This window comes from Eubalaena glacialis, chromosome 10, assembly GCF_028564815.1.
Source record: "Eubalaena glacialis isolate mEubGla1 chromosome 10, mEubGla1.1.hap2.+ XY, whole genome shotgun sequence".
Lineage (NCBI taxonomy): Eukaryota > Metazoa > Chordata > Mammalia > Artiodactyla > Balaenidae > Eubalaena > Eubalaena glacialis.
In genome coordinates, this window is record NC_083725.1 from 51,160,909 (window position 1) to 51,186,213 (window position 25,305).

A 25,305-nucleotide genomic window follows, 5' to 3' on the forward strand; every position below is an offset into this window, starting at 1 on the left:
GCAGAATGCTAAAGCCTTGCAAGCAGATGGGCTCCTGGAATTTAAGTTCGGGGTCATCTGTAAAGACACCCTCCCCACCCCCATCCCCACCAGGGAGCTATAGGCCTGGGTCTCCGCCAGCTCTAAGTTACTACCCCCAGTTATCTCCAAAACGTCCCTCCTCTCCCGTTACCCTGCCCTTCTGCAGCCGGACCTCCTCTCGCTCGGGTCTTCTACCCCGAGCGCTGCTCACTGGCCGCAACCCAGCGCTCCAGGAAAGCTCCTCGAGCCCCAGCGCCTCAGCCGGGCCGGGCCGCCCCACTGCGCATGCTCCCCGCCGCGCGGGTGCGGTGCGCCAGGCCGGGCGCGGTTCTCGCTCCGCCGGGGAGGCCTTGGCCACGCAGCGGCAGGAGCGCGCGTCCCGGGGCGGCGTCGTCCTGGAGACCCCCGAGAGATGGAAGCTGCGGCGCCGGCGGCGGCCGAGGCGGCTGGGCACGAAGAGCTCGGTGGGTGCTGGGCCCGGGCGGGGGTGCGGGCCGACGTGGCGCAGGGATGCGCGTCCGCGGGAAGCGCCGAGGCCCCGAGCCCGCGCTCGGCCTCGGCCGGGGGTCGGGGGGCGGTGCGGCCGCCCGGGCGGCCGCCCACCCTGCCCCACGCATCCGGGTTCTCGTTTCCTGTCCCTAGACAGCGAGAAACGCGGAGTGGCTTTCCGGTCGTTATTGGGGTTTCTTGGGGGTCAAGGTTCTTGGGGTTGTGGGTCTGGCGTAGGTTTGAATGTAAAACCAGCAAAGCAAACCTCCCTGGGACATTTGGGTTGAGCCGAGGCTTAGGAGGTGACTGACCTCCGGGTCAGCACCTGCACAGGAACGAGTTGTCCGACCTGAGAGCTGGGTCAGGTGAAAAGCTAGGTCCTGCAGAGGGCGTCAAAATGTGTGTGTGTCCGTGTGCGCGCGCGCGTGCGCGCGCTGACGGGTAGCGTGCGCTGGTGTACGTTTCAAAGGCAATGCAGAGCCTTCGCTGTGACTCACTGTTTTTTTCCAACGATGCTTTAAGGAAGTTGCCATAGTTTGGCATTTCAGACACGGCATCCCTGTTCGGAGTCCCTGGTGAATACTTAATTTACGGTCTGCCACCCCAGGAGTGGCGAGCGGGACGTGCTGACCAGACTGAGATACGACGTGTAGTTGGCTCACTTGGCAGAGTTTGTTTTCCTGCTTTCCTCTGGTGTCTTGTCTCCTTGGCGACAGGGAATGCAAAACTTTGTTTATGGTTTCCCGCTGTCAAAAGGAAAACAAAAATAGAGATCGAGGTAGTAATAATATTGTTCCTCCCAGTTATATGCATTGTATTAGGCATATTTGTAATTCGTTGCTAAATGATTAAAAAAGAAGTTGAGCTTTAAAGAAATACTTTATTATAGTAATAGATTGCCGTCCTGTAATAATGTGCAGGGCACTTTGCAGTTGATTTCTTTCAAGTCACAGTAATGGTAGAAATAAACGTAACATGTTATTGAATGTTTACTGTGTCGAGCAGTATAAGTGCTTTACATATGTTTTGTTTCCTTTAATCCTCACAACAATGGGGAGGTCGGTGCAATTATTATCCCTGTTTTATAGATAGAATAATTTTAAGCTCATTAATGGCAGTACCCAGATAGGAATCCAGGTTTATCTGTTTTAAATTTGTTAATAACCCATCTTAGGAGGTGGGAAAATGTGCATTCTCATGCATTGCTGGTAAAAGCAGTATAATATACTTATCCTTAAAAATGCACACGTCGTTTGACCCAGCATTTCTACTTATAGAAATATTTCCCAAGGAAATGTCATGTAACATATCAATAGATGTTCATTACGTTATTTATAAATGAGAAAAGCTGGTGACTATCTAAATGTCCAATTAAAGGAAATTGTTTAGGTAAATTGTGATATAGCCATGTAGTCATATACTGAATAGTCCTTTAAAGTCATATGGGAAGATGTGTGCCATATGTATTTTTACTAACTGAAAAAGTTTTCTAAATTATTTTAATTTTTTAAAGTTATGTCTCTTCATTAATTCAACACATATTTGTTGAGCTTCTCCTATTTGCTAGGCACTGCTTTAGGCATTTGGGATACATCTGTGATACATCTGTGAACAACACAGATCAAGATTCCTGCTCTCATGGAGCTTATATTCTAGTAAGAGGAAGCAGACAATGAACAGTAAAGACAATTATCAGTTAATTTAAAGTACATTAGGCTAAAAGTGCTATGGAAAAAAGAGCAGAGTAAGGGAAATCCAGAGAGAGCGTGGGAGTTGGGCAGTTTATAGCATTTTATAAAGTAGTCAGAATGGACCTTATTGAATAGGTGGGATTTGAGCAAAGACTTGGAAGAGGTGAGGGAATTAGTCAAGTGGGTATCTGAGGAAAGACTCTTCTAGGCAGAAAGAACAGCTGGAGAAAAGAGAGAAATAGTGAGGAGGGCAAGGAGGCTGAAGCAGAATGATCAAGGTGGTGATGAGGCCAGATTATGTAGGACAGCGGTCCCCAACCTTTTTGGCACCAGGGACTGGTTTCGTGGAAGACAGTTTTTCCACCCGGTGAGGGCGGGGGGGTGGGGTGGGGGGATGGTTCAGCTGGTAATGCGAGCGATGGGGAGCGGCAGATGAAGCTTTGCTTGCTCGCCTGCCGCTCAACTCCTGCTGTGCGGCCTGGTTCCTAACAGGCCGAGTACCGGTACCGGTCCACAGCCTGGGAGTTGGAGGCCTCTGATGTAGGGTCTTGCAGTTCCATGTGAAGCCTTTGGCTTTTGCTCTGAGAGGATGGGGAGCCAGTGCAAGGTTTCAGCAGAGGAGAGACATGATCTGACTTAAATTCTGAAAGGATCACACTGTGTGAAGAGTGCACTGTGAGGGGCAAAAGTAGAAGCAGGGTATTTCAGCAATTCAGGAGACAGGTGGACATGTCCTTCACGGCAGTAGTGGTAGCAGCGGTGGGAGTGGAGAGAAAAGGTTAGACTCTGGATATATATTTAAAGTAGAATGAGAATGATTTTCTAACAGATTAGATGAGGGGTGAGAGTGAGACAGAGGAGACAAGGATAACTCCAGGGACCTGAGTGTCTAGAAGAATGAAATTGCCATCAAATGAGATGTTGTGGTGGTTGTATAATACGTCTACAAATTCTTTGATGTTTCTGTCGTCAAGAGGAGGAACTTAATTTCCTTCCCTTTGAGTGTGGGCTGTATTTAGTAACTTGCTTCTATTGAATAGATTATGGTGGAAGTGATGATGTTTGACTTCAAAGCTAGGTCCTAAAAGGCATTGTGCCAGCCTCTCGTTTTTGAATTAGTTACTTGGGGAGAGGCAGCTGCCATGTGGCGAGGATACTCAAGCAACTGTAAAGAAGGGCCCACATTGCATAGACCTGAGGCATCCTGATGGCAGCGATAAATTGTTATACAGTAATCCATAGCCAGTTGAGATGGGTTAAGCCAGCAAGAGCAGGTTTGGTGCTTTTGGGGGCAGGTTTGGGGCATGCTAATTTTGAAATGTCTATTAGATATGAAAGTGTAGATGTTGAGTAGGCAGGTGGATTTATGTCTAGAGTTAGGGAGATGTCTCGGCTGGAGATATGAATTCAGAAGCCATCATCATGTAGATAATATTTAAAGCCATGGGACTGAATGAAAATATACTGGGGTGAGTGTATGTGTTTGTGTATACTCTAAAATGTTGCCAGCGGTAGTTTCTAGGTGATGAGGTCATTTTATTTTCAAAAATGTTGCTTATCTTTATATTTTCCGATTTTCTACAATGACCAAATATTATTTAATTTAAAAAAGAATTTTAAAAATTGGGTGTCTGTGTGAAAAGCACTGATAGAGTTGTTAAGATGCAGGTTTCCTTAAGGTCTGCACTTTATTTCAAAGAAGATGGGGACCTCTGGAAGGTTTCTTGCTGTACACATTTTCTCTGCCTCAGAAATGAATACAACAGTTACTGTTCCCATCTTACATATAGTAGTTTATAGATTTAGGTAACATTATATTATTTATATTATTTTTTTAAAAAAGAAACTGTTCCCACTTTCTTTCAGTTTATCAGTTGCCAAAATATAAATAAGTGGTTTCTTTTATTTTGCTATTATAAAAGTAATGCAAGTTTATTACTTTCTTCTTACTTTTACATTTTCCAGGGAAAGACAGAAAAAAGGTACTTATGCTCTCATTGTCTGTATATATCCTTGTTAACTTATTCACATGTTGATATATTTCCTTTCTTTAATTTTTAATTAACTTTTAAAAACATCATTGCACTCATACTGTGATTATCCAGTTTTTTCCTGCTCAGCAATTGATACATTTTCCCTGTTTTATTCAGACTTCAAAACCAAAATTTAATTGTCAGTGTCATAGTTTATAAAGTGGATGTACTGTAGTGCAGGGATCCCCAACACCTGGGGCTGTGGACTGGTATCAGTCTGAAGCCTGTTAGGAACCGGGCTGCACAGCAGGAGGTGAGCGGCGGGTGAGCGAGGGAAGCATCATCTGCCGCTCCCCATCGCTCGAATTACCGCCTGAACCATCGCTGCACCCTCCCCCTCCCAGTCCGTGGAAAAATTGTCTTCCATGAAACCGGTCCCTGGTGCCAGAAAGGTTGGGGACCACTGCTGTAGTGAATTTAGCAGTTTCCTGATTGTTGCACATTTAGGTTGTTTCCAAATTTTCAGTATAGTGTTTTGATTAAGATCTTTGTGCAGAAATCCTTTTCTCCATATACTGGATTTGCAGAAGTGGAATTACTCGGTGTAAAGGATAAACATTTTAAAGGTTTCAATACATATTGCTAAATGAGTGTGATTTTTCTCTATTCTGACAACAGCTGGAAATTTAGGTTGATTTTAGGTTAGAAAATCCAGGTTGAAACAATTGCCTGGGCAATATAAGGGAGCATAAAAAGCACTGCCTAAGAATGTTCCAATTGTATGCACCATTAATGTATACATATGTTGTATAATGTATGGTTTATAATATTGAATGAAGCTAGTATTTCTTATTCATTTATATTTTTCTATTTGTAGATAGAAATAATTTTGTCTAGGTAGTTTGATATCCATTGATTAATAATGTTTTATTTTATAAGGCATTGTTAATTCTTTTTTTTTAACTGAAATATAGTTGTTGTACAGTATTATATAAGTTACAGGTGTACAATATAGTGATTCACAATTTTTAAAGGTTATATTCCACTTATAGTTACTATAATATATTGGCTATATTCCCCACGTTGTACAATATATCTTTGTAGCTTATTTTATACCTAATAGTTTGTACCTCTTAACTCCCTACTTCTTTATTGCCCCTCCTCCCTTCCCTTTCCGCACTGGTAGCCACTAGTTTGTCCTCCATATCCGTGGGTCTGCTTCTTTTTTGTTATATTCACCAGTTTGTTGTATTTTTTAGATTCCACATATAAGTGATATCATACAGTATTTGCATTTCTCTGTCTGACTTATTTCATTTAGCATAATGACTTCCAAGTCCATCCATGTTGTTGCAAATAGCAAAATTTCATTCTTGTTTATGGCTGAGCAGTATTTCATTGTGTGATCTACAGATTCAGTGCAATCACTTTCAAAATACCAATGACGTTTTTCACAGAACTAGAACAATTACATTTAAAATTTGTATGGAAACACAAAAGACCCCAAATAGCCAAAACAGTCTTGAGAAAAAAGAACAGAGCTGGAGGAATCACAGTCCCCGACTTCAGATTATACTACAAAGCTACAGTAATTAAAACAGTATGGTACTGGCACTAAAACAGACACAGATCTATGGAACAGAAAGAGAGCCCAGAAATAAATCCACACACTATGGACAATTAATCTGTGACAAAGGAGGCAAGAATATACAATGGAGAAAAGATAGTCTCTTCAATAAGTGGTGCTGGGAAAACTGGATAGCTGCGTGTAAAAGAATGAAGTCAGAACATTCTCTAACACCGTATAAAGCATTGTTAATTCTTAACTATAGTAATCACAGGTATTTTTCAGAGCTGTCCAATTCAATATTTGGCCAAAGGCAAGACATTGGCAAGTAATAGACTTTATATGTAATGTAAGTTGGATTTTGTAATTTTTATTACTTTGCATGAGTATTCCTGTTTTATTTCATATGTTCTTACCTCTATTAAAGCTTATCCAATGTTAGGTTTTTAAGTATTTGTCTCCTTCACTAGTCTCAATTTCCTTCTGTCTGGCATAACATATTTTGTCTGTATGCATACTCAGTATTATAGCACAGTTTGTAGTCCATAAGTGCTCAGAATTATTAATTATTAGTAGTAAATGAACTAATTTCATGTCAGATTTATATTTTAAAATCCTGTAAAGCAAAATTTTTATCTAATATTTCATTATGTAGGAAGGGGAAGAAAACTAATATTTATTGATTACTTATTATGTGCCAAGGACGAGGCTCTATGCTTCATATATATTATCCCATTTCACTATCACAAAACCCCTGTGAGGTAGAAATTACTACTCTCATTTTCTACATGAAAAGATAGGCCCAGAGGAATCCTGGTTAAAATATAAATCAGATCATGTCGTGCCTCTGCACAAAACTCTACTTTTGTCCAGTGTGGTAGCCTTTAGCCATATGTGTATCTGATCTGAAATATGGTTTGTCTGAATTAAAATATGCTGTAATTGTAAAATACACTCTGGATTTCTAAGACTTAGTATGAAAAATAGAATGTAAAATATCTTGTTAATAATTTTTATATTGATTACAATATCATTGAAATGATAATATTTTGGATATATTGAGTTAAATAAAATGTTATTAAAATTAATTTTACCTGTTGCTTTTTTGCCTTTTGCTTTTTGATAATGGCCACCCTACCATGTATGAAGTGACATTTCATTGTGATTTTGATTTGCATTTCCATGATGATTAGTGACATTGAGCATCTTTTCTGTTGGCCATTTGTATGTCTTCTTTGGAGAAATGTCTGTTCAAATCTTTAGCCAATTTATTAATCAGGTTATTGGGTTCTTTTTTTTATTTGTTTTTGTTTTACTTTCTCTTGAGTTGAAGGAGTTCCTTATGTACTTTGGAAATTAACCCCTTATCAGATATATGGTTTGCAAATATATTCTCCCATTCCTTAGATTGACTTTTCACTCTGTTGATTGTTTCCTTTGCTGTGCAGAAGCTTTTTAGTTTGATGTAGTCCCACTTACCTATTTTTGCTTTAGTTAACTGTACTTTTGGTGACACATTCATGAAATCATTGCCGAAACCAATATCTAAACCTTTTCTCCTATGTTTTCTTGTAGAAGTTTTACAGTTTCAAGTTTACATATAAGTTTTTAATCCATTTTGAGTTGATTTTTGTGTATGGTATAAGATAAAAATCCAACTTCATTCTTTTGTATGTGGATACCCAGTATTCTGAGCACCATTTGTTGAAAATGCTGTCTTTTCCACATTGTGTATTCTTGGCACCCTTGTTGAAGATCAGTTGCACAGACTGATTTCTGGGCTGTCTATTCTGTTCCATTGGTCTGTATGTCTGTCATTATGCCAATATCATAATGTTTTAATTACAGAAGACCTTAAATATCCCAAACAATTTTGAAAAAGAACAAAGCTGATCACACTTCCTGATTTCAAAATATATTACAAAGCTAAAGACTCTTTCAGTATCTTAAAGCATAACTTTACTCTTGTGAAAAACTGTTGTGCTGAGTTCCAAATAGCACTGGGATAATGGCAGCTGCCTAAATCCTAATCTCTCCACATATCCTCCCCCAAAACCTGTTAATTCAACAAGGAGCACAAGTAAACACATTCATGAAATGATTCTTATAGCATTAATAGGAGACCAAGGATACCACAAACTTCAAATAACCTGTAAATAGAAAAATAAACAAAATTTCAAACAGAGCTCCTGTCGCTGCTGCAAATATGGAGAGTGGAGGAAGAGTCTTTAGAATCTCTGTGGAAAAGTGGAGAGGGGAGCAGGAGGCTTGGAAGAAGCACAGTGAAAATCTCCCTTAGAAAGAGAAAATATAAACTAAAGTGTTAAAAGTCTAAACAGAGGCCAGGTCTGGGAGTTGGTAATTCACAGCACTGAGTACAGGGAAGGAATTTGAACATTAGCAGGAATAGAGGAGGCAGCCTTGGCAAAACATTGCTTCTGGAGGAGAAGAAGAGAAAAAAGCAGTGGAGATGCCCCTCAGATCCCTGGAAGTAAAGAGAAGAAGGAAAGTAACAGGGGGGAAATTGAAGATTCTGCAGAAATGGAAAAGAACCAGAAGACATGCCAGTTACTCCCTATGACCCCTGATAACTCAACATCATCCATTAAATAAACTGAACTTCACTGTGCTGACAGAAAGAAATACTGTCAAACTAGGATCCCTGTCCATGAAATGCCTAGCAATAGGAGAAATCATAAATAAAGAATAAATTACAAGGTGTCTAAGGGAAATATATTGAAATGAAAATTTAAGTCATTGAATTTCAAAGAAGAATTTAAATGAGGTAAAGAAAGACAGTAAAAGGGTTCTAGAGAAAGCAGTTGAAATGGAAGACAGACAACAAAGATCCAGCATGTAATTGGAATCTCTAAAAAAGAAAAACAAAATATTTGAACCAAACAAATGCTTAAAGATATAATCCAAGAAAAATTTCCAGAAATAAAGAAAACCTAAATCTGTATATCAAAAAGACCCACTTTGTACCCTTTTGACTCAGAGTGCTCAACCCTAAGACATATCATAATAAAACCATTAGACTTTTAAAACAAGGGAAGATTCCTCAGGACCTCAAGCAAAAAGAACAAATTATGTAATGGCTGAGAAAATTAGTCTGACATCAGACTTCTCAAGAATAGCATACAAAGTAAGGTAAGAGTAGAGCAGCATTTTCCAAGAAACTCAAGGGTAAAAAGTGTGAGCCAAGGATGTTCTGTCTAGCTGTCCTTCCTATCAAGGCTATAGAATATAGTTTAAAACATACAAAAATTCAGGGAATACTGAGCCCATGAGCCCTTCCTGAGCAATCTACTAGAGCAGTGGTTCTCAGAGTGTAGTCCCCAGACCAGCAACATCAGAGTCACCTGGGACCTTGTTAAAAATGTATATTCTCAGGTCCACCTCAGACCTGCTAAAATCAGAAGCTTTGGCATGGAGTATATCAATTTGTGTTTAAGCAAGCCCTGCAGGTGGTTCTGACGCACATTCTACAGGAGAATGAACTTCTTCCAGCCAAGGGATGATTGAGGAAACTTTGGCAGAGGACTGATCACAAGCGTTTAATACATTGATTGTAGATTTAAGTCTAAGACATGAGTGGGGACATGATTGAACAATAGTATGTAAAGCATTTTGTATATTGCCAAAGTAGATAGAAAGAATACAACTGAAAGATGAGAGAATAAGAGACACAGAAAGGCAAAAGTAGAATAAGACCATTAATTGTTGTATAGGTGGAAGTCAGAGGACACCATTTAAAACTGATAAACAAGATAGTAAAAGATTAAGAAAAAAAGAGGATTAAGGGCACCATAAAAGATAAAGTGGCAAAGGTAACTAGTAGAATAGCTCAACTAAATGCAATACATGATCCTGTACTGCAAAAAAGTTACTAAGAGAACCTTATTAGTACAGTTGATGAAACTGGAAAATAGAATGTAGATTAAATAAAAGTATTGATCAATATTAAACTACTTGAACTTGATAACTGTACTGTGACTACTCAGGAAAATATTCTTGTTCATAGGGAATACATGCTAGTGATAGGGTAAAATGGCATGATATATGTAACCTACTCTCAAATAGTTAATAAAAAGTGATAAACATTTGAGAGAGAAAAAGAAAACATGGCAAAGTGTTAAAATTTGTTGAGCCTGTAAAGGATACATGGGAGTTTTTTTGTACTATTCATGCAAATTTAATGTCAGTTTGAAATTATTACAAAATAAGAAGTTTTAAAAAGTTATATCAATCAGTCATTTCCAACTAAATCATTTAGGTTACCCCAATTCCCTGTTACATAGGTTTATTGTATGTATTTGAATGGAACAAACTTTCACTTCTTTAAAATATCCTATACTTCAGACCTTACTAATGCATATCAGTCATCTCAATAAATTTGAACTTAGTGAATTTTATGAGAACAAGACAGACAGTGATGACTAGTGTTATCTTTCTCCTTAGAAGGAGCAAAATCATGCTAAAAATTGCTAGATATAAGAACAAATTTTGATACTAAAAATTTAAAGATTGGAATGGCTTTATAATTTTCTTAAGGCATTTAAAATTATGCTTGCCAGCAATTCCACTCCTGGGTATATGTACAAAAAACCCCAAAACACTAATTTGAAAAGCTACATGCACCCCAATGTGCACAGCAGCATTATTTACAATAGCCAAGATATGGGAGCAACCTAAGTGTTTATGAACAGATGAGTGGATAAAGAAGATGTGGTATGTATGCACAATGGAATACTACTTAGCCATAAAAAAGGATGAAATTTTGCCATATGCAACAACATGTATGGACTTGGAAGGTATTATGTCAGACAGACAATACTGTATGATATCACTTATGTGGAATCTAAAAAATACAACAAACTAGTGAATATAACAAAAAAGCAGACTCATGGATATGGAGAACAAACTAGTGGATGCCAGTGGGGAGAGGGAAGGGGGGAGGGGCAACATAGGGGTAGAGGACTATGAGGTACAAATTATTAGATATAAAATAAGCTACAAGGATATATTGTACAACATGGGGAATATAGCCAATATTTTATAACTATAAATGGAGTATAATCTTTAAAAATTGTGAACCACTATACATACACCTGTAACATATAATATTATACAACTCTACTTCAATTAAAAAATTTTTAAGAATAAAAATAAATAAAAATATGATTACCATTTATGTACTCAGTATGATTTGAAGCTAACAAGAGATGGAAGTTCATTTTATTATTTCTTCACATTTTTCACCCCATAATTCTATCATCATTTACTATAAACCTCAGGTAGACAAAACAGAAAACATTTTGCATTGAATACTTATGCTTTTCACTTTGCACTGCTTAGTCCAAACAAAATATCCAGCAAATAAGTCTAGTTGTTTCTTTCTAAGTATGGTAAAACTCAAAAGTATTAATGTGAATTAACTTAGGGTGGAAATAGTAAAGATGCGTACAAATGACATGTCCTACTATTAAAAATGTTATTTATACCAGCTTTAACCCAAGTTTTAAAATGGTAGTGAAGCACTTTTTCTTTTTAAAGATATGGATGTAATGAGACCCTTAATAAATGAGCAAAACTTTGATGGGACATCAGATGAAGAACATGAGCAAGAACTCCTGCCTGTTCAGAAGCATTACCAGCTTGATGATCAAGAAGGTATTTCGTAAGTGTTAAGGTTAAATGTCATTTTCTCTTTTCACTCAGTGTATATTTTGTAATCATCTTCTACGGACCAGGCACTTAAGTAGATACTACAGAAGACACGAAGATGAATAAGATACGGTCCCCACCCTCAAGGCGTTTATAGTCTATTTGGGAAAGAAGAAATACGTCTAAATTACAGAGCCATGTGTAGGAATTACTAAAATGATGACATGTATCAAATGCTATGGATCTTGAAAGAAGGGAGATCAGATTGAGAGGAAAAGAAATTTTGAGAGAAGGGGCTTCTGAAATGGTTAGGAGTTAGACCACGGGAAGTAGTAGGTAGTAAACACTTCTTTATGTTGAGTGAATGGTATGAAACAAAGTCATGGTCCCAGGAAAGCAGTGGAACATTTTTTAAACTTTTTTTGTTATTTTGTCATCATTAATAGATTTGAATAAGGTATTATTCTAATAGTAATTTAACAGTTAAGCAAAGTAACATTTTAATTGATCAAAAAAGAATAGTATAAAGTAAAAAAATTTTAGGCAAGCATTTTTGTTTCATAAATTAAAAATTTGTGCTATTCTTCCTAGTTTAATTTGTTTTTTCTTGGTCAAGAGACCTCCTTCAAATGCCTCTTGGAAACTTTTCTTAGGTGAAATCCCTTGGGAGTTCATGTTGTCTGAAAGTTAATTAGTATTTATCTTACCTGATGATACACATAGTTTTAGAAATTGTATGTTTTTTCTTTTAATTAACTTCCTCTGAGATTGATAATCATAGATCAACTATGTTTAATATCATGATTACATAGATAGGGCAATAAATTGCTGTTTTACCAGTTTAGCTGTATATAATCTTCAACATTGTTCTGAATATCATAGCAGCAAAGAATTTTATGAGAAAATTACCTTTTCTTTATTACTTTAATAAGTACAAAAATACTTTCACTTAAATAACTCATTTAATCTCCATAGTAACCCTCTGTATTCCACTTTTTTTTTTCACACACACACACTGTATTTTATTTTTACAAGAGATAAATAGACTGACACCAAGCATTGTAAATGGATGACCACAACAAAAGCAACAATGATTGCAATTACCAAACACGAAACACACTCATACTATGTCATAATATTGACATTCAGTCCAGTAATCCTCCACTGTAACAGCTCCTTTACTTTGCAGTGAAAATTGATTTGTATATTCTTTGCCTCTGAGTCCTTGTGGGATTTTTTTTTTTTAATTCAAACAGAAAGTCACAAAAATTATAATCATCCTCATCAGTTCACTCAGTCCCATGTAATTAATTTTTTTTTATCTTGATCTTTTGTTAGCACTTTTATGAGTTCATCAGTTTTTCATTAGAGTTCTGAAAATGCTTATTCATTCAGTTCAGCAATACAGTTGTATTCCACTTTTAAGTAGCAAAGATAGGACTTGAACCAAATATAACTTTTGGCTCATTCAACTTCTGGTTGAATGGAAATGTTAATTTGATTCCTTGCCTAGATTAATTTTTAGTTCCCTTCTAATGCTAAAACCATGGTCATGTGATTTTAATAGCTTTTGTTCTAAAATGTTTAAATCTTACAACTTTTACTTTTCAGATTTGTACAAACTCTTATGCATCTTCTTAAGGGAAATATTGGAACCGGTCTTTTAGGACTTCCACTGGCAATAAAAAATGCAGGCATAGTGGTAAGACTCATCTTTGTAATCTCTAGTTAAAATACAGTTATCAGTCTTAATTTACAGCAAAAATTACAAGTTAACATTTGACCTAGTCAAATATAACCTGGTCAGGTGACAACTAGATAATCATTTAGCTGTTGCTGATAAAATTATGTGAACTGTGATAATAATATCTAACTAAAAATGAGAGTTAATTACTCTTTTCATTTCTACTTAATTACTTATTTATAATATTTGACAGAAAGATCCTAAATCAGTATTTGATTTTTCCAGGTATGGTTATATCTTATTATTCTTTTGGATTTTCAGGAATTTAAGTAATATGTTCATATCAACAAATATATTTATAGAGTATTTGTATTGGTGAAATTTTATAGTTTTTTAGATTCCAAATAAAATATGTAGTTTTCAGACTTAAAGAATAATAGTTAAGAAAAGGAATAACAATATCTTTTGAAAACAAATATTCAAAGTTTTGTTAGAACCAATTATTGTAGTTATAGAGAATCCTGACAGGGGAGAATTCACTTATGAAGTAGTGAAATTATATTTAACTTTTTTTAACTGACCAGTTTTCTTAACAGTTGTAACTATCATCTTTCTCTGCATTGGACTTTGTCCACCCTAATTTAGAGAAACTTAAAAATTTCTGATTATAAAAATAAACTTTGGCAACATTTTGTCTGTCTCTCAATAATCAGGCATCATTTTAATTTTAGTAAATATATACTTGAAAATTTTCATGTACCACTTTTTCAAATAATTATTTTCTAGGCACAGTTTCTCACACGTAATTCTCAACAAGCAATCTATAGAAGAAGTAGATTGCCCACAATCCCAGATGATGCAGTGCTTTTTAGTCATTTAGATAATGATTCATAGTTGCATATACTTATAATGGTGAGACACTGATAGTCACAGACTTGCCATCTGATGTTAAATATGATGTTGTATTCTATTCTACTTTGTTGCATACCTATACTCTACATTCATAGGTTTGGATAGCCAAGTCGATAAGATGGAATCATATGTGGTTGTCTTAAATATTACTAAATTCTTTCTGTATCAGGTTCACTAATTTCCCTTATGCAAATGACTCTTTAATCATTTTGTCTAACAAATATTTATTCACTGCAAATTAGTAGTCTGTTGTCTCATTGTTTATAAGGTAACTTGATTTTTATTAAACTGAAATATTTAAATATTATAAAATGTTTCCCTCACAGCTTGGACCAATCAGCCTTGTGTTTATAGGAATTATTTCTGTTCACTGTATGCACATTTTGGTACGTTGCAGTCACTTTCTGTGTCAGAGGTAAATGTGGATTTGTTAAGTCTATTTAATTTATTTTAAATCTATATATTTACTTAAAGTATCAGATAGTCTTATATTTCTACTGTGCTTTGCAACTAGAAGTTGTATTTCCTATAATCTGTTACATAGATAAGTCTAAGATAATGAATATGGGAAAAGGTAGCATTTCATATGATTGCAATCTAGTCAGAATATATATACTTCTTTTAAAAGAAGTGAAATAGGATGGTTTCTTTTATTTAGTGTAAGTGAAAAAAATCAAGGAAGTTATATGGGGAAAATGGAGGCAGCAGGGCTACTTTTAGTTAAAGAATAATGGTCTTTAATTTGTTAGTAATTTCATTTTGGGTGTAATGCCTGTACTGCTCTTTGCTGGTATGTGGGTTGGTAGATAGTCAATAAAACAATATTTTGTTTTCTTTATTTTTGCATCATAAAATGATTCTATTGGATAGTGAAACAACTTTTTAAAAAAATGAATATTGTCTATTCTGATAAACTGATATTCTAATCTTAACTCTTTTTTGTTGTTGCTAAATGTTCTTAAAACTTTGGACACGTCATTTATGATCTTTAAATAACAATGTATACTTAAAAAAAATAGGAGAGACAACATGGCTATTTTGATGATTAAATAGGTAGTTTGTGTAACAATATATTATAAAGCCCTGTACAGATGTGTTATTAAATAATGCCGTTCTAAGAATGGAATAATTTAAGCATGAACAGTGTAGTTGATGTTTTTAGATAATTGAAACATTTAAATCAGTGAAACACAATTACTACGTTATATGAATTCAACAAATACATAAACTTTAATAGTGGATAAAAACTAATGTACCGGTAAGAAGGGTATATAAAAATTTTTAATTTCATGAGATAACTTTAGAAGTATGCAGATCTCGAAATTTTGAAAACTCCTCTGTCAGTGTATAGCCCATTTATCTGATGTTCTTTTCAAGAAATGGATTTATGGACCAATTAAAAATTTTTCTTTTTCATATGCATGTATGTCATTAACTTTCAGGTTTAAAAGGTCAACATTAGGGTATAGTGACACTGTGAGTTTTGCTATGGAAGTAAGTCCTTGGAGTTGTCTGCAGAAGCAAGCAGCATGGGGACGGTAAGTACTTGCTATGTTATTAATAATTATTTTAAGTATGAATAATATTTAAAGTTACATTAATTTTAAGCATTTTAATCTGACAAGATACATTAACAAAAGTATGATAAAGTTGGGAGGAAACAATCTTTAGATTTAGACAGACTTGGATTCAAATCTCAACTCTGCCATCTTACAAATTTATGACCTGGGTCAAAGTATTTTTATTTTGTTTTAGTTTTTCACTATCAAATGAGTTTATAATAATACTTCACAGGATTATTATGGTAGTCTAAATAAGATGATATTTATAAAGCACCTAGCTAACCTCTGGTATAATCATGCTTAATAATTAAGTAAAGGAAAAAAAGCAAGAGAAATGTTGCAATCTCTATTTCAAATAAAATTGTGGTGTTTAGCTACATGTTCTTAAGACATCTGAAGTATGTATTTTAGCATAATCTTGTTTTTATTATTGTATTGTTTAAATGTAACTTTATTATTGGTGGACATGGCTAATCAAAATCAGGTAAATACAGGACTGGGAAATAAGCACAGGCAATTCACAACATGCTGACTATGGTACAAATGATATGGGCAGTGGAAGTTAAAAGAAGGAAAAGAACAGTGTTAGTAGAGTAGTTTATGGTTAAATATGGCCTTTCTGGGGATTTTCAGGACGTTAGATGTGTTTATGAGCTGCTCAGAGTTCACAGCCTGATATGCTGTGTAGGAGGAGGAAGAAAACAGAGCCTAATGCCCTAGGGATTTGCCCCCAGAACCCTGTCTTCTTCCTTCTTCTCCCCCAGTCTATAGGCAACTTTGTCTATTTTTTTCTATCAAAAAGAATGGCTTTCAGATAGAAGTGGCTGGAATGATTGTTGGTAAGGATACTAAAATCAAAGGTGGATGAAGAGATCCTAAGGGAATACTTAAACGTAATTCATCAGTGAGAAGAAACTTGAATTCATTTCAAGGTACCAAGATTACTAACAAATGAGATCCCCTGAAGAACCATAGAGAACTAGAGAGTTATGGCAAGAATGAAGATGGGCATGGGCCCTTCCAGTTTCAAATGGGAGGAGGAGGGTCTATAGATTTTTTAGACTAGGTTGCTTGACAGCTTGACATTTATGGTCAAACAAGAGACTATAACGAATTAGTAAGTGCAAGCTCTTGTGTCACTAATTGTTCCCAGAACAATAGGGAAAGGTATGGGCTGTATACTAATAATATGAAGGCAGACTTTTTTTTTTTTTTTTTTTTAAACATCTTTATTGAAGTATAATTGCTTTACAATGGTATGTTAGCTTCTGCTTTATAACAAAGTGAATCAGTTATACATATACATATGTTCCCATATCTCTTCCCTCTTGCATCTCCCTCCCTCCCACCCTCCCTATCCCACCCCTCTAGGTGGTCACAAAGCACCGAGCTGATCTCCCTGTGCTATGCGGCTGCTTCCCACTAGCTATCTATTTTACATTTGGTAGTGTATATATGTCCATGACACTCTCTCACCCTGTCACATCTCACCCCTCCCCCTCCCCATATCCTCAAGTCCATTCTCTAGTAGGTCTGTATCTTTATTCCCATCTTGCCACTAGGTTCTTCATGACCTTTTTTTTTTTTCCTTAGATTCCATATATATGTGTTAGCATACTGTATTTCTTTTTCTCTTTCTGACTTACTTCACTCTGTATGACAGACTCGAACTCCATCTACCTCATTACAAACACCTCCATTTCATTTCTTTTTATGGCTGAGTAATATTCCATTGTATATATGTGCCACATCTTCTTTATCCATTCATCCGATGATGGACACCTAGGTTGCTTCCATGTCCTGGCTATTGTAAACAGAGCTGCAATGAATATTTTGGTACTTGACTCTTTCTGAATTATGGTTTTCTCAGGGTATATGCCCAGTAGTGGGATTGCTGGGTCGTATGGTAGTTCTATTTTTAGTTTTTTAAGGAACCTCCATACTGTTCTCCATAGTGGCTGTATCAATTTACATTCCCACCAACAGTGCAAGAGTGTTCCCTTTTCTCCACACCCTCTCCAGCATTTATTGTTTCTAGATTTTTTGATGATGGCCATTCTGACCGGTGTGAGATGATACCTCATTGTAGTTTTGATTTGCATTTCTCTAATGATTAATGATGTTGAGCATTCTTTCATGTGTCTGTTGGCAATCTGTATATCTTCTTTGGAGAAATGTCTATTTAGGTCTTCTGCCCATTTTTGGATTGGGTTGTTTGTTTTTTTGTTATTGAGCTGCATGAGCTGCTTGTAAATATTGGAGGTTAATCCTTTGTCAGTTGCTTCATTTGCAAATATTTTCTCCCATTCTGAGGGTTGTCTTTTGGTCTTGTTTATGGTTTCCTTTGCTGTGCAAAAGCTTTTAAGTTTCATTAGGTCCCATTTGTTTATTTGTGTTTTTATTTCCATTTCTCTAGGACCTGGGTCAAAAAGGATCTTGCTGTGATTTATGTCATAGAGTGTTCTGCCTATGTTTTCCTCTAAGAGTTTGATAGTGTCTGGCCTTACACTTAGGTCTTTAATCCATTTTGAGTTTATTTTTGTGTATGGTGTCAGGGAGTGTTCTAATTTCATACTTTTACATGTACCTGTCCAATTTTCCCAGCACCACTTATTGAAGAGGCTGTCTTTTCTCCACTGTATATGCTTGCCTCCTTTATCAAAGATAAGGTGACCATATGTGCGTGGGCTTATCTCTGGGCTTTCTATCCTGTTCCATTGATCTATATTTCTGTTTTTGTGCCAGTACCAAACTGTCTTGATTACTGTAGCTTTGTAATATAGTCTGAAGTCAGGGAGCCTGATTCCTCCAGCTCCATTTTTCGTTCTCAAGATTGCTTTGGCTATTCGGGGTCTTTTGTGTTTCCATACAAATTGTGAAATTTTTTGTTCTAGTTCTGTGAAAAATGCCAGTGGTAGTTTGATAGGGATTGCACTGAATCTATAGATTGCTTTGGGTAGCAGAGTCATTTTCACAATGTTGATTCTTCCAATCCAAGAACATGGTATATCTCTCCATCTATTTGTATCATCTTTAATTTCTTTCATCAGTGTCCTATAATTTTCTGCATACAGGTCTTTTGTCTCCTTAGGTAGGTTTATTCCTAGATATTTTATTCTTTTTGTTGCAGTGGTAAACGGGAGTGTTTTCTTAATTTCACTTTCAGATTTTTCATCATTAGTGTACAGGAATGCAAGAGATTTCTGTGCATTAATTTTGTATCCTGCTACTTTACCAAATTCATTGATTAGCTCTAGTAGTTTTCTGGTAGCATCTTTTGGATTCTCTATGTATAGTATCATGTCATCTGCAAACAGTGACAGCTTTACTTCTTCTTTTCTGATTTGGATTCCTTTTATTTCTTTTTCTTCTCTGATTGCTGTGGCTAACACTTCCAAAACTATGTTGAATAATAGTGGTGAGAGTGGGCAACCTTGTCTTGTTCCTGATCTTAGTGGAAATGGTTTCAGTTTTTCACCATTGAGGACAATGTTGGCTGTGGGTTTGTCATATACGGCCTTTATTATGTTGAGGAAAGTTCCCTCTATGCCTACTTTCTGCAGGACTTTTATCATAAATGGGTGTTGAATTTTGTCGAAAGCTTTCTCTGCATCTATTGAGATGATCATATGGTTTTTCTCCTTCAATTTGTTAATATGATGTATCACGTTGATTGATTTGCGTATATTGAAGAATCCTTGCATTCCTGGAATAAACCCCACTTGATCATGGTGTATAATCCTTTTAATGTACTGTTGGATTCTGTTTGCTAGTATTTTGTTGAGGATTTTTGCATCTATGTTCATCAGTGATATTGGCCTGTAGTTTTCTTTCTTTGTGACATCTTTGTCTGGTTTTGGTATCAGGGTGATGGTGGCCTCGTAGAATGAGTTGGGGAGTGTTCCTCCCTCTGCAATATTTTGGAAGAGTTTGAGAAGGATAGGTGTTAGCTCTTCTCTAAATGTTTGATAGAGTTCGCCTGTGAAGCCATCTGGTCCTGGGCTTTTGTGTGTTGGAAGATTTTTAATCACAGTTTCAATTTCAGTGCTTGTGATTGTTCTGTTCATATTTTCTATTTCTTCCTGGTTCAGCCTTGGCAGGTTGTGCATTTCTAAGAATCTGTCCATTTCTTCCAGGTTGTCCATTTTATTGGCATAGAGTTGCTTGTAGTAATCTCTCATGATCGTTTGTATTTCTGCAGTGTCAGTGGTTACTTCTCCGTTTTCATTTCTAATTCTATTAATTTGAGTCTTCTCCCTTTTTCTCTTGATGAGTCTGGCTAATGGTTTATCAATTTTGTTTATCTTCTCAAAGAACCAGCTTTTAGTTTCATTGATTTTTGCTATTGTTTCCTTCATTTCTTTTTCATTTATTTCTGATCTGATCTTTATGGTTTCTTTCCTTCTGCTAGCTTTGGGGTTTTTTTGTTCTTCTTTCTCTAATTGCTTTAGGTGCAAGGTTAGTTTGTTTATTCGAGATGTTTCCTGTTTCTTGATGTAGGCTTGTATTGTTATAAACTTCCCTCTTAGAACTGCTTTTGCTGCATCCCATAGGTTTTGGATCGTCGTGTCTCCATTGTCATTTGTTTCTAGGTATTTTTTGATTTCCCCTTTGATTTCTTCAGTGATCACCTCGTCATTAAGTAGTGTATTGTGTAGCCTCCATGTGTTTGTATTTTTTACAGATCTTTTCCTGTAATTGATATCTAGTCTCATAGCGTTGTGGTCGGAAAAGATACTTGATACGATTTCAATTTTTTTAAATTTACCAAGGCTTGATTTGTGACCCAGGATATGATCTATCCTGGAGAATGTTCCATGAGCACTTGAGAAAAATGTGTATTCTGTTGTTTTTGGGTGGAATGTCCTATAAATATCAATTAAGTCCATCTTGTTTAATGTATCATTTAAAGCTTGTGTTTCCTTCTTGATTTTCATTTTGGATGATCTGTCCATTGGTGAAAGTGGGGTGTTAAAGTCCCCTACTATGATTGTGTTACTGTCGATTTCCCCTTTTATGGCTGTTAGTATTTGCCTTATGTATTGAGGTGCTCCTATGTTGGGTGCATAAATATTTACAATTGTTATACCTTCCTCTTGGATCGATCCCTTGATCATTATATACTGTCCTTCTTTGTCTCTTGTAATAGTCTTTATTTTAAAGTCTATTTTGTCTGATATGAGAATTGCTACTCCAGCTTTCTTTTGATTTCCATTTGCATGGAATATCTTTTTCCATCCCCTCACTTTCAGTCTGTATGTGTCTCTAGGTCTGAAGTGGGTCTCTTGTAGACAGCATATATATGGGTCTTGTTTTTGTATCCATTCAGCCAGTCTGTGTCTTTTGGTGGGAGCATTTAATCCATTTACATTTAAGGTAATTATCGATACGTATGTTCCTATTCCCATTTTCTTAAATGTTTTGGGTTTGTTATTGTAGGTGTTTTCCTTCTCTTGTGTTTCTTGCCTAGAGCAGTTCCTTTAGCATTTGTTGTAAAGCTGGTTTGGTGGTGCTGAACTCTCTCAGCTTTTGCTTGTCTGTGAAGGTTTTAATTTCTCCATCAAATCTGAATGAGATCCTTGCTGGGTAGAGTAATCTTGGTTGTAGGTTTTTCTCCTTCATCACTTTAAGTATATCCTGCCACTCCCTTCTGGCTTGCAGAGTTTCTGCTGAAAGATCAGCTGTTAACCTTATGGGGATGCCCTTGTGTGTTATTTGTTGTTTTTCCCTTGCTGCTTTTAATATGTTTTCTTTATATTTAATGTTTGATAGTTTGATTAATATGTGTCTTGGTGTGTTTCTCCTTGGATTTATCCTGTATGGGACTCTCTGTGCTTCCAGGACTTGATTAACTATTTCCTTTCCCATATTAGGGAAGTTTTCAACTATAATCTCTTCAAATATTTTCTCAGTCCCTTTCTTTTTCTCTTCTTCTTCTGGGACCCCTATAATTCGAATGTTGGTGCGTTTAATGTTGTCCCAGAGGTCTCTGAGACTGTCCTCAGTTCTTTTCATTCTTTTTTCTTTATTCTGCTCTGCAGTAGTTATTTCCACCATTTTATCTTCCAGGTCACTTATCCGTTCTTCTGCCTCAGTTATTCTGCTATTGATCCCATCTAGAGTATTTTTAATTTCATTTATTGTGCTTTTCATCGTTGCTTGGTTCCTCTTTAGTTCTTCTACGTCCTTGTTAAATGTTTCTTGCATTTTGTCTATTCTATTTCCAAGATTTTGGATCATCCTTACTATCATTATTCTGAATTCTTTTTCAGGTAGACTACCTATTTCCTCTTCATTTGTTAGGTCTGGTGTGTTTTGACCCTGTTCCTTCATCTGCTGTGTGTTTTTCTGTCTTCTCATTTTGCTTATCTTACTGTGTTTGGGGTCTCCTTTTCACAGGCTGCAGGTTCGTAGTTCCCGTTGTTTTTGGTATCTGTCCCCAGTGGCTAAGGTTGGTTCAGTGGGTTGTGTAGGTTTCCTGGTGGAGGGAACTAGTGCCTGTGTTCTGGTGGATGAGGCTGGATGTTGTCTTTCTGGTGGGCTCGTCCACGTCTGGTGGTGTGTTTTGGGGTGTCTGTGGCCTTATTATGATTTTAGGCAGCCTCTCTGTTAATGGATGGGGCTGTGTTCCTGTCTTGCTAGTTGTTTGGCATAGGGTGTCCAGCACTGTAGCTTGCTGGTCGTTGAGTGAAGCTGGGTCTTGATGTTGAGATGGAGATCTCTGAGAGATTTTCGCCGTTTGGTATTACGTGGAGCTGAGAGGTCTCTTGTGGACCAGTGTCCTGAAGTTGGCTCTCCCACCTCAGAGGCACAGCCCTGATGCCTGGCTGGAGCACCAAGAGCCTTTCATCCACACGGCTCAGAATAAAAGGGAGAAAAAATGGAAAGAAAGAAAGAAAGAGGATAAAATAAAATAAAATAAAGCAATTATAATAAAAAATAAGAAAAAAAATTATTAAGAATAAATTTATTAAGAAAAAAATTTTTTTTTAATTTTTAAAAATAGATTTATTAATTTTTTATACTAAAAATAGGAAAAAAAATTATTAAGAAAAAATTTATTAAGAAAAAAATTTTTTTAATTTTTTAAAATAAAAAATATGAAAAAACTTATTAAATTTTTTTTAAATTTTTTAAAAATAGAAAATAAGGAAAAAATTATTAAGAAAACATTTATTAGGGAAAAAAAATTTTTTTTAAGTAAAGAAAAAAACAAAAAAAACGGACGGACCTAACCCTAGGACTAACGGTGAGAGCAAAGCTATACAGACAAAATCTCACCCAGAAGCATACACATATACACTCACAAAAAAAGGAAAAGGGGAAAAGTTAATATATCCTGCTCCCAAAGTCCACCTCCTAAATTTGGGATGATTCGTTGTCTATTCAGGTATTCAACAGATGCAGGCACAAGTTGTTTGTGGAGCTTTAATCCGCTGCTTCTGAGGCTGCTGGGAGAGATTTCCCTTTCTCTTCTTTGTTTGCACAGCTCCTGGGGTTCAGCTTTGGATTTGGACCCGCCTCTGCATGTAGGTCGCCTGAGGGCGTCTTTTGGGAGGTCTGACGTCTTCTGCCAGCGTTCAGCGGGTGTTCTGTAGGAGCAGTTCCACGTGTAGATGTATTTCTCTTGTATCTGGGTCTTCTGCCTCCAAACTGTATGCTTTCTTCATGCACCCTTCATCTATAACTGGGTAGAAGGTTTGAATAGAACTATCCTTGATCTTACTTGATTGTTGACACCTAAATCTATTCATCCTATAAGCAGAGAGGGGGTGCACAGTGCAATCTGCCTGGGCTTGACTCCTGCTGCATGATCTTGGACAAGATGCCTCAGCTATTTCTCCATACCTCTGGGAGGGAGCTGGGAAGGAGGAAAGGTTTCCACACACTAGGAAGCCCCTTCGTGGGCGGAGACTGCGGGTGACGGAGGGGGGAAGCTTCGGAGCCATGGAGGAGAGCGCAGCCACAGGGGTGCGGAGGGCAAAGCGGAGAGATTCCCGCACAGAGGCTCGGCGCCGAGCAGCACTTACCAGCCCGAGAGGCTTGTCTGCTCACCCGCCGGGGCGGGCGGGGGCTGGGAGCTGAGGCTCGGACTTTGGTCGGATCGCAGGGAGAGGACTGGGGTTGGCGGCGTGAACACAGCCTGAAGGGGCTAGTGCGCCACAGCTAGCCGGGAGGGAGTCCGGGAAAAGGTCTGGAGCTGCCGAACAGGCAAGAGACTTTTTCTTGCCTCTTTGTTTCCTGGTGCGCGAGGAGAGGGGATTAAGACCGCCTCTTAAAGGAGCCCCACAGACAGGCGCGAGCCGCGGCTATGAGCGCGCACCCCAGAGACGGGCATGGGACGCTAAGGCTGCTGCTGCCGCCACCAAGAAGCCTGTGTGCGAGCACAGGTCACTATCCACACCGTCCCTCCCGGGAGCCTGTGCAGCCCACCACTGCCAGGGTCCCGTGATCCAGGGACAACTTCGAAGGCAGACTTTTGATTGTAATAATACCCACATGAAGCTCATTTGACCGGTGAATTCCCTTTCCTACTCCCATACGCTATTTTATGTAGCTGGAATTTTTTAGAGTGTCTAAAAAAAAAATGAACAGAGCTAAGCTCCTGGAGAGGTCTCTGGTGGAATGACTTAGGGCCATGCCCCCGGTCCTCTCCCATTCCTATTCTTATTAGTGATTTGGATAGTAGGGAATATGTTCATCCTGTTTGCTTGGAAATACACTGGGTTGATCTGAAAAAGATCTTGAGAAGTAGGAGAGATGGGCTTAAACTAACTGATGAAATGTTTTCATGAAATCATTTTATAGACAGATACTCTTTTTTTTTTTAAGAAGTTTATTTATTTATTTATTTATATTTGGCTGTGTTGGGTCTTCGTTTCTGTGCGAGGGCTTTCTTTAGTTGGGGCAAGCGGGGGCTACTCTTCATCGCGGTGCGCGGGCCTCTCACTGTCGCGGCCTCTCTTGCTGCGGAGCACAGGCTCCAGGCGCGCAGGCTCAGTAGGTGTGGCTCACGGGCCCAGCCGCTCCGCGGCATGTGGGATCTTCCCAGACCAGGGCTCAAACCTGTGTCCCCTGCATTGGCAGGCAGACTCTCAACCACTGCGCCACCAGGGAAGCCCTAGACAGATACTCTTAAACTGTTGAATTTCAGAAGGAAATGATGGGAAAATATGGGCTTTTAACTTATGTAACATTTTTTGCTCAATAATAATTCTAGTGATATACAGATCATAAATACGTGCTCTTCGTAGAAAATAAATGCTTTAAGCCTATTTCTTATTGTAATGAAGTAAAAAGAATAAATGCTATTATGAAATGTTTTAAAATAGTTAAAAAGAGAAAAAATACATCGACATCTTAGCAGCTCTTATTAACACTTATTTGTGGGTATCTCTTTTCAGGAGTGTGGTTGATTTTTTTCTGGTGATAACACAGCTGGGATTCTGTAGTGTTTATATTGTCTTCTTAGCTGAAAATGTGAAACAAGTAAGTATTTTTCTCCAGTTTTTGAAATCATTTTCTTCTGATGCCATAGTTACGGCATCATATTTCCTCTGAGTAAGCTGTGGTTGAATATGAAAATGTGTTTCTTTCATAAATCATGTATCTTTCTAGATTTTCCTTTAGTCGTTTTTTTTGCAAGTTGGATTCTGCTATTGTTGATTTTTACGTTTCTTGCTATTATGTCAATAATGCTTGTTCTTTCAGATCAAAACAGGCATAATTTACTGATTCT

At 37.2% G+C, this 25,305-nt stretch overlaps 1 protein-coding gene across 3 annotated transcripts in view; it reads left to right on the plus strand.

The window, feature by feature from the left end:
* The first annotated feature begins 320 nt into the window (after positions 1–320).
* Positions 321–25,305, plus strand: part of SLC36A4 (solute carrier family 36 member 4) — a 50,536-nt gene continuing 25,551 nt past the window's right edge. The window contains exons 1-6 of one of the 3 annotated variants that reach the window (XM_061202716.1): positions 321–485; positions 11,298–11,421; positions 13,020–13,110; positions 14,331–14,419; positions 15,447–15,542; positions 24,971–25,055. In XM_061202716.1, the coding sequence (XP_061058699.1) occupies positions 434–485; positions 11,298–11,421; positions 13,020–13,110; positions 14,331–14,419; positions 15,447–15,542; positions 24,971–25,055 (537 nt within the window). In that variant the 5' untranslated portion in view covers positions 321–433. Of the gene's footprint in view, positions 486–11,297; positions 11,422–13,019; positions 13,111–14,330; positions 14,420–15,446; positions 15,543–24,970; positions 25,056–25,305 lie in introns of those variants that run through there. The other 2 variants (XM_061202717.1, XM_061202718.1) reach the window with 2 other exon arrangements.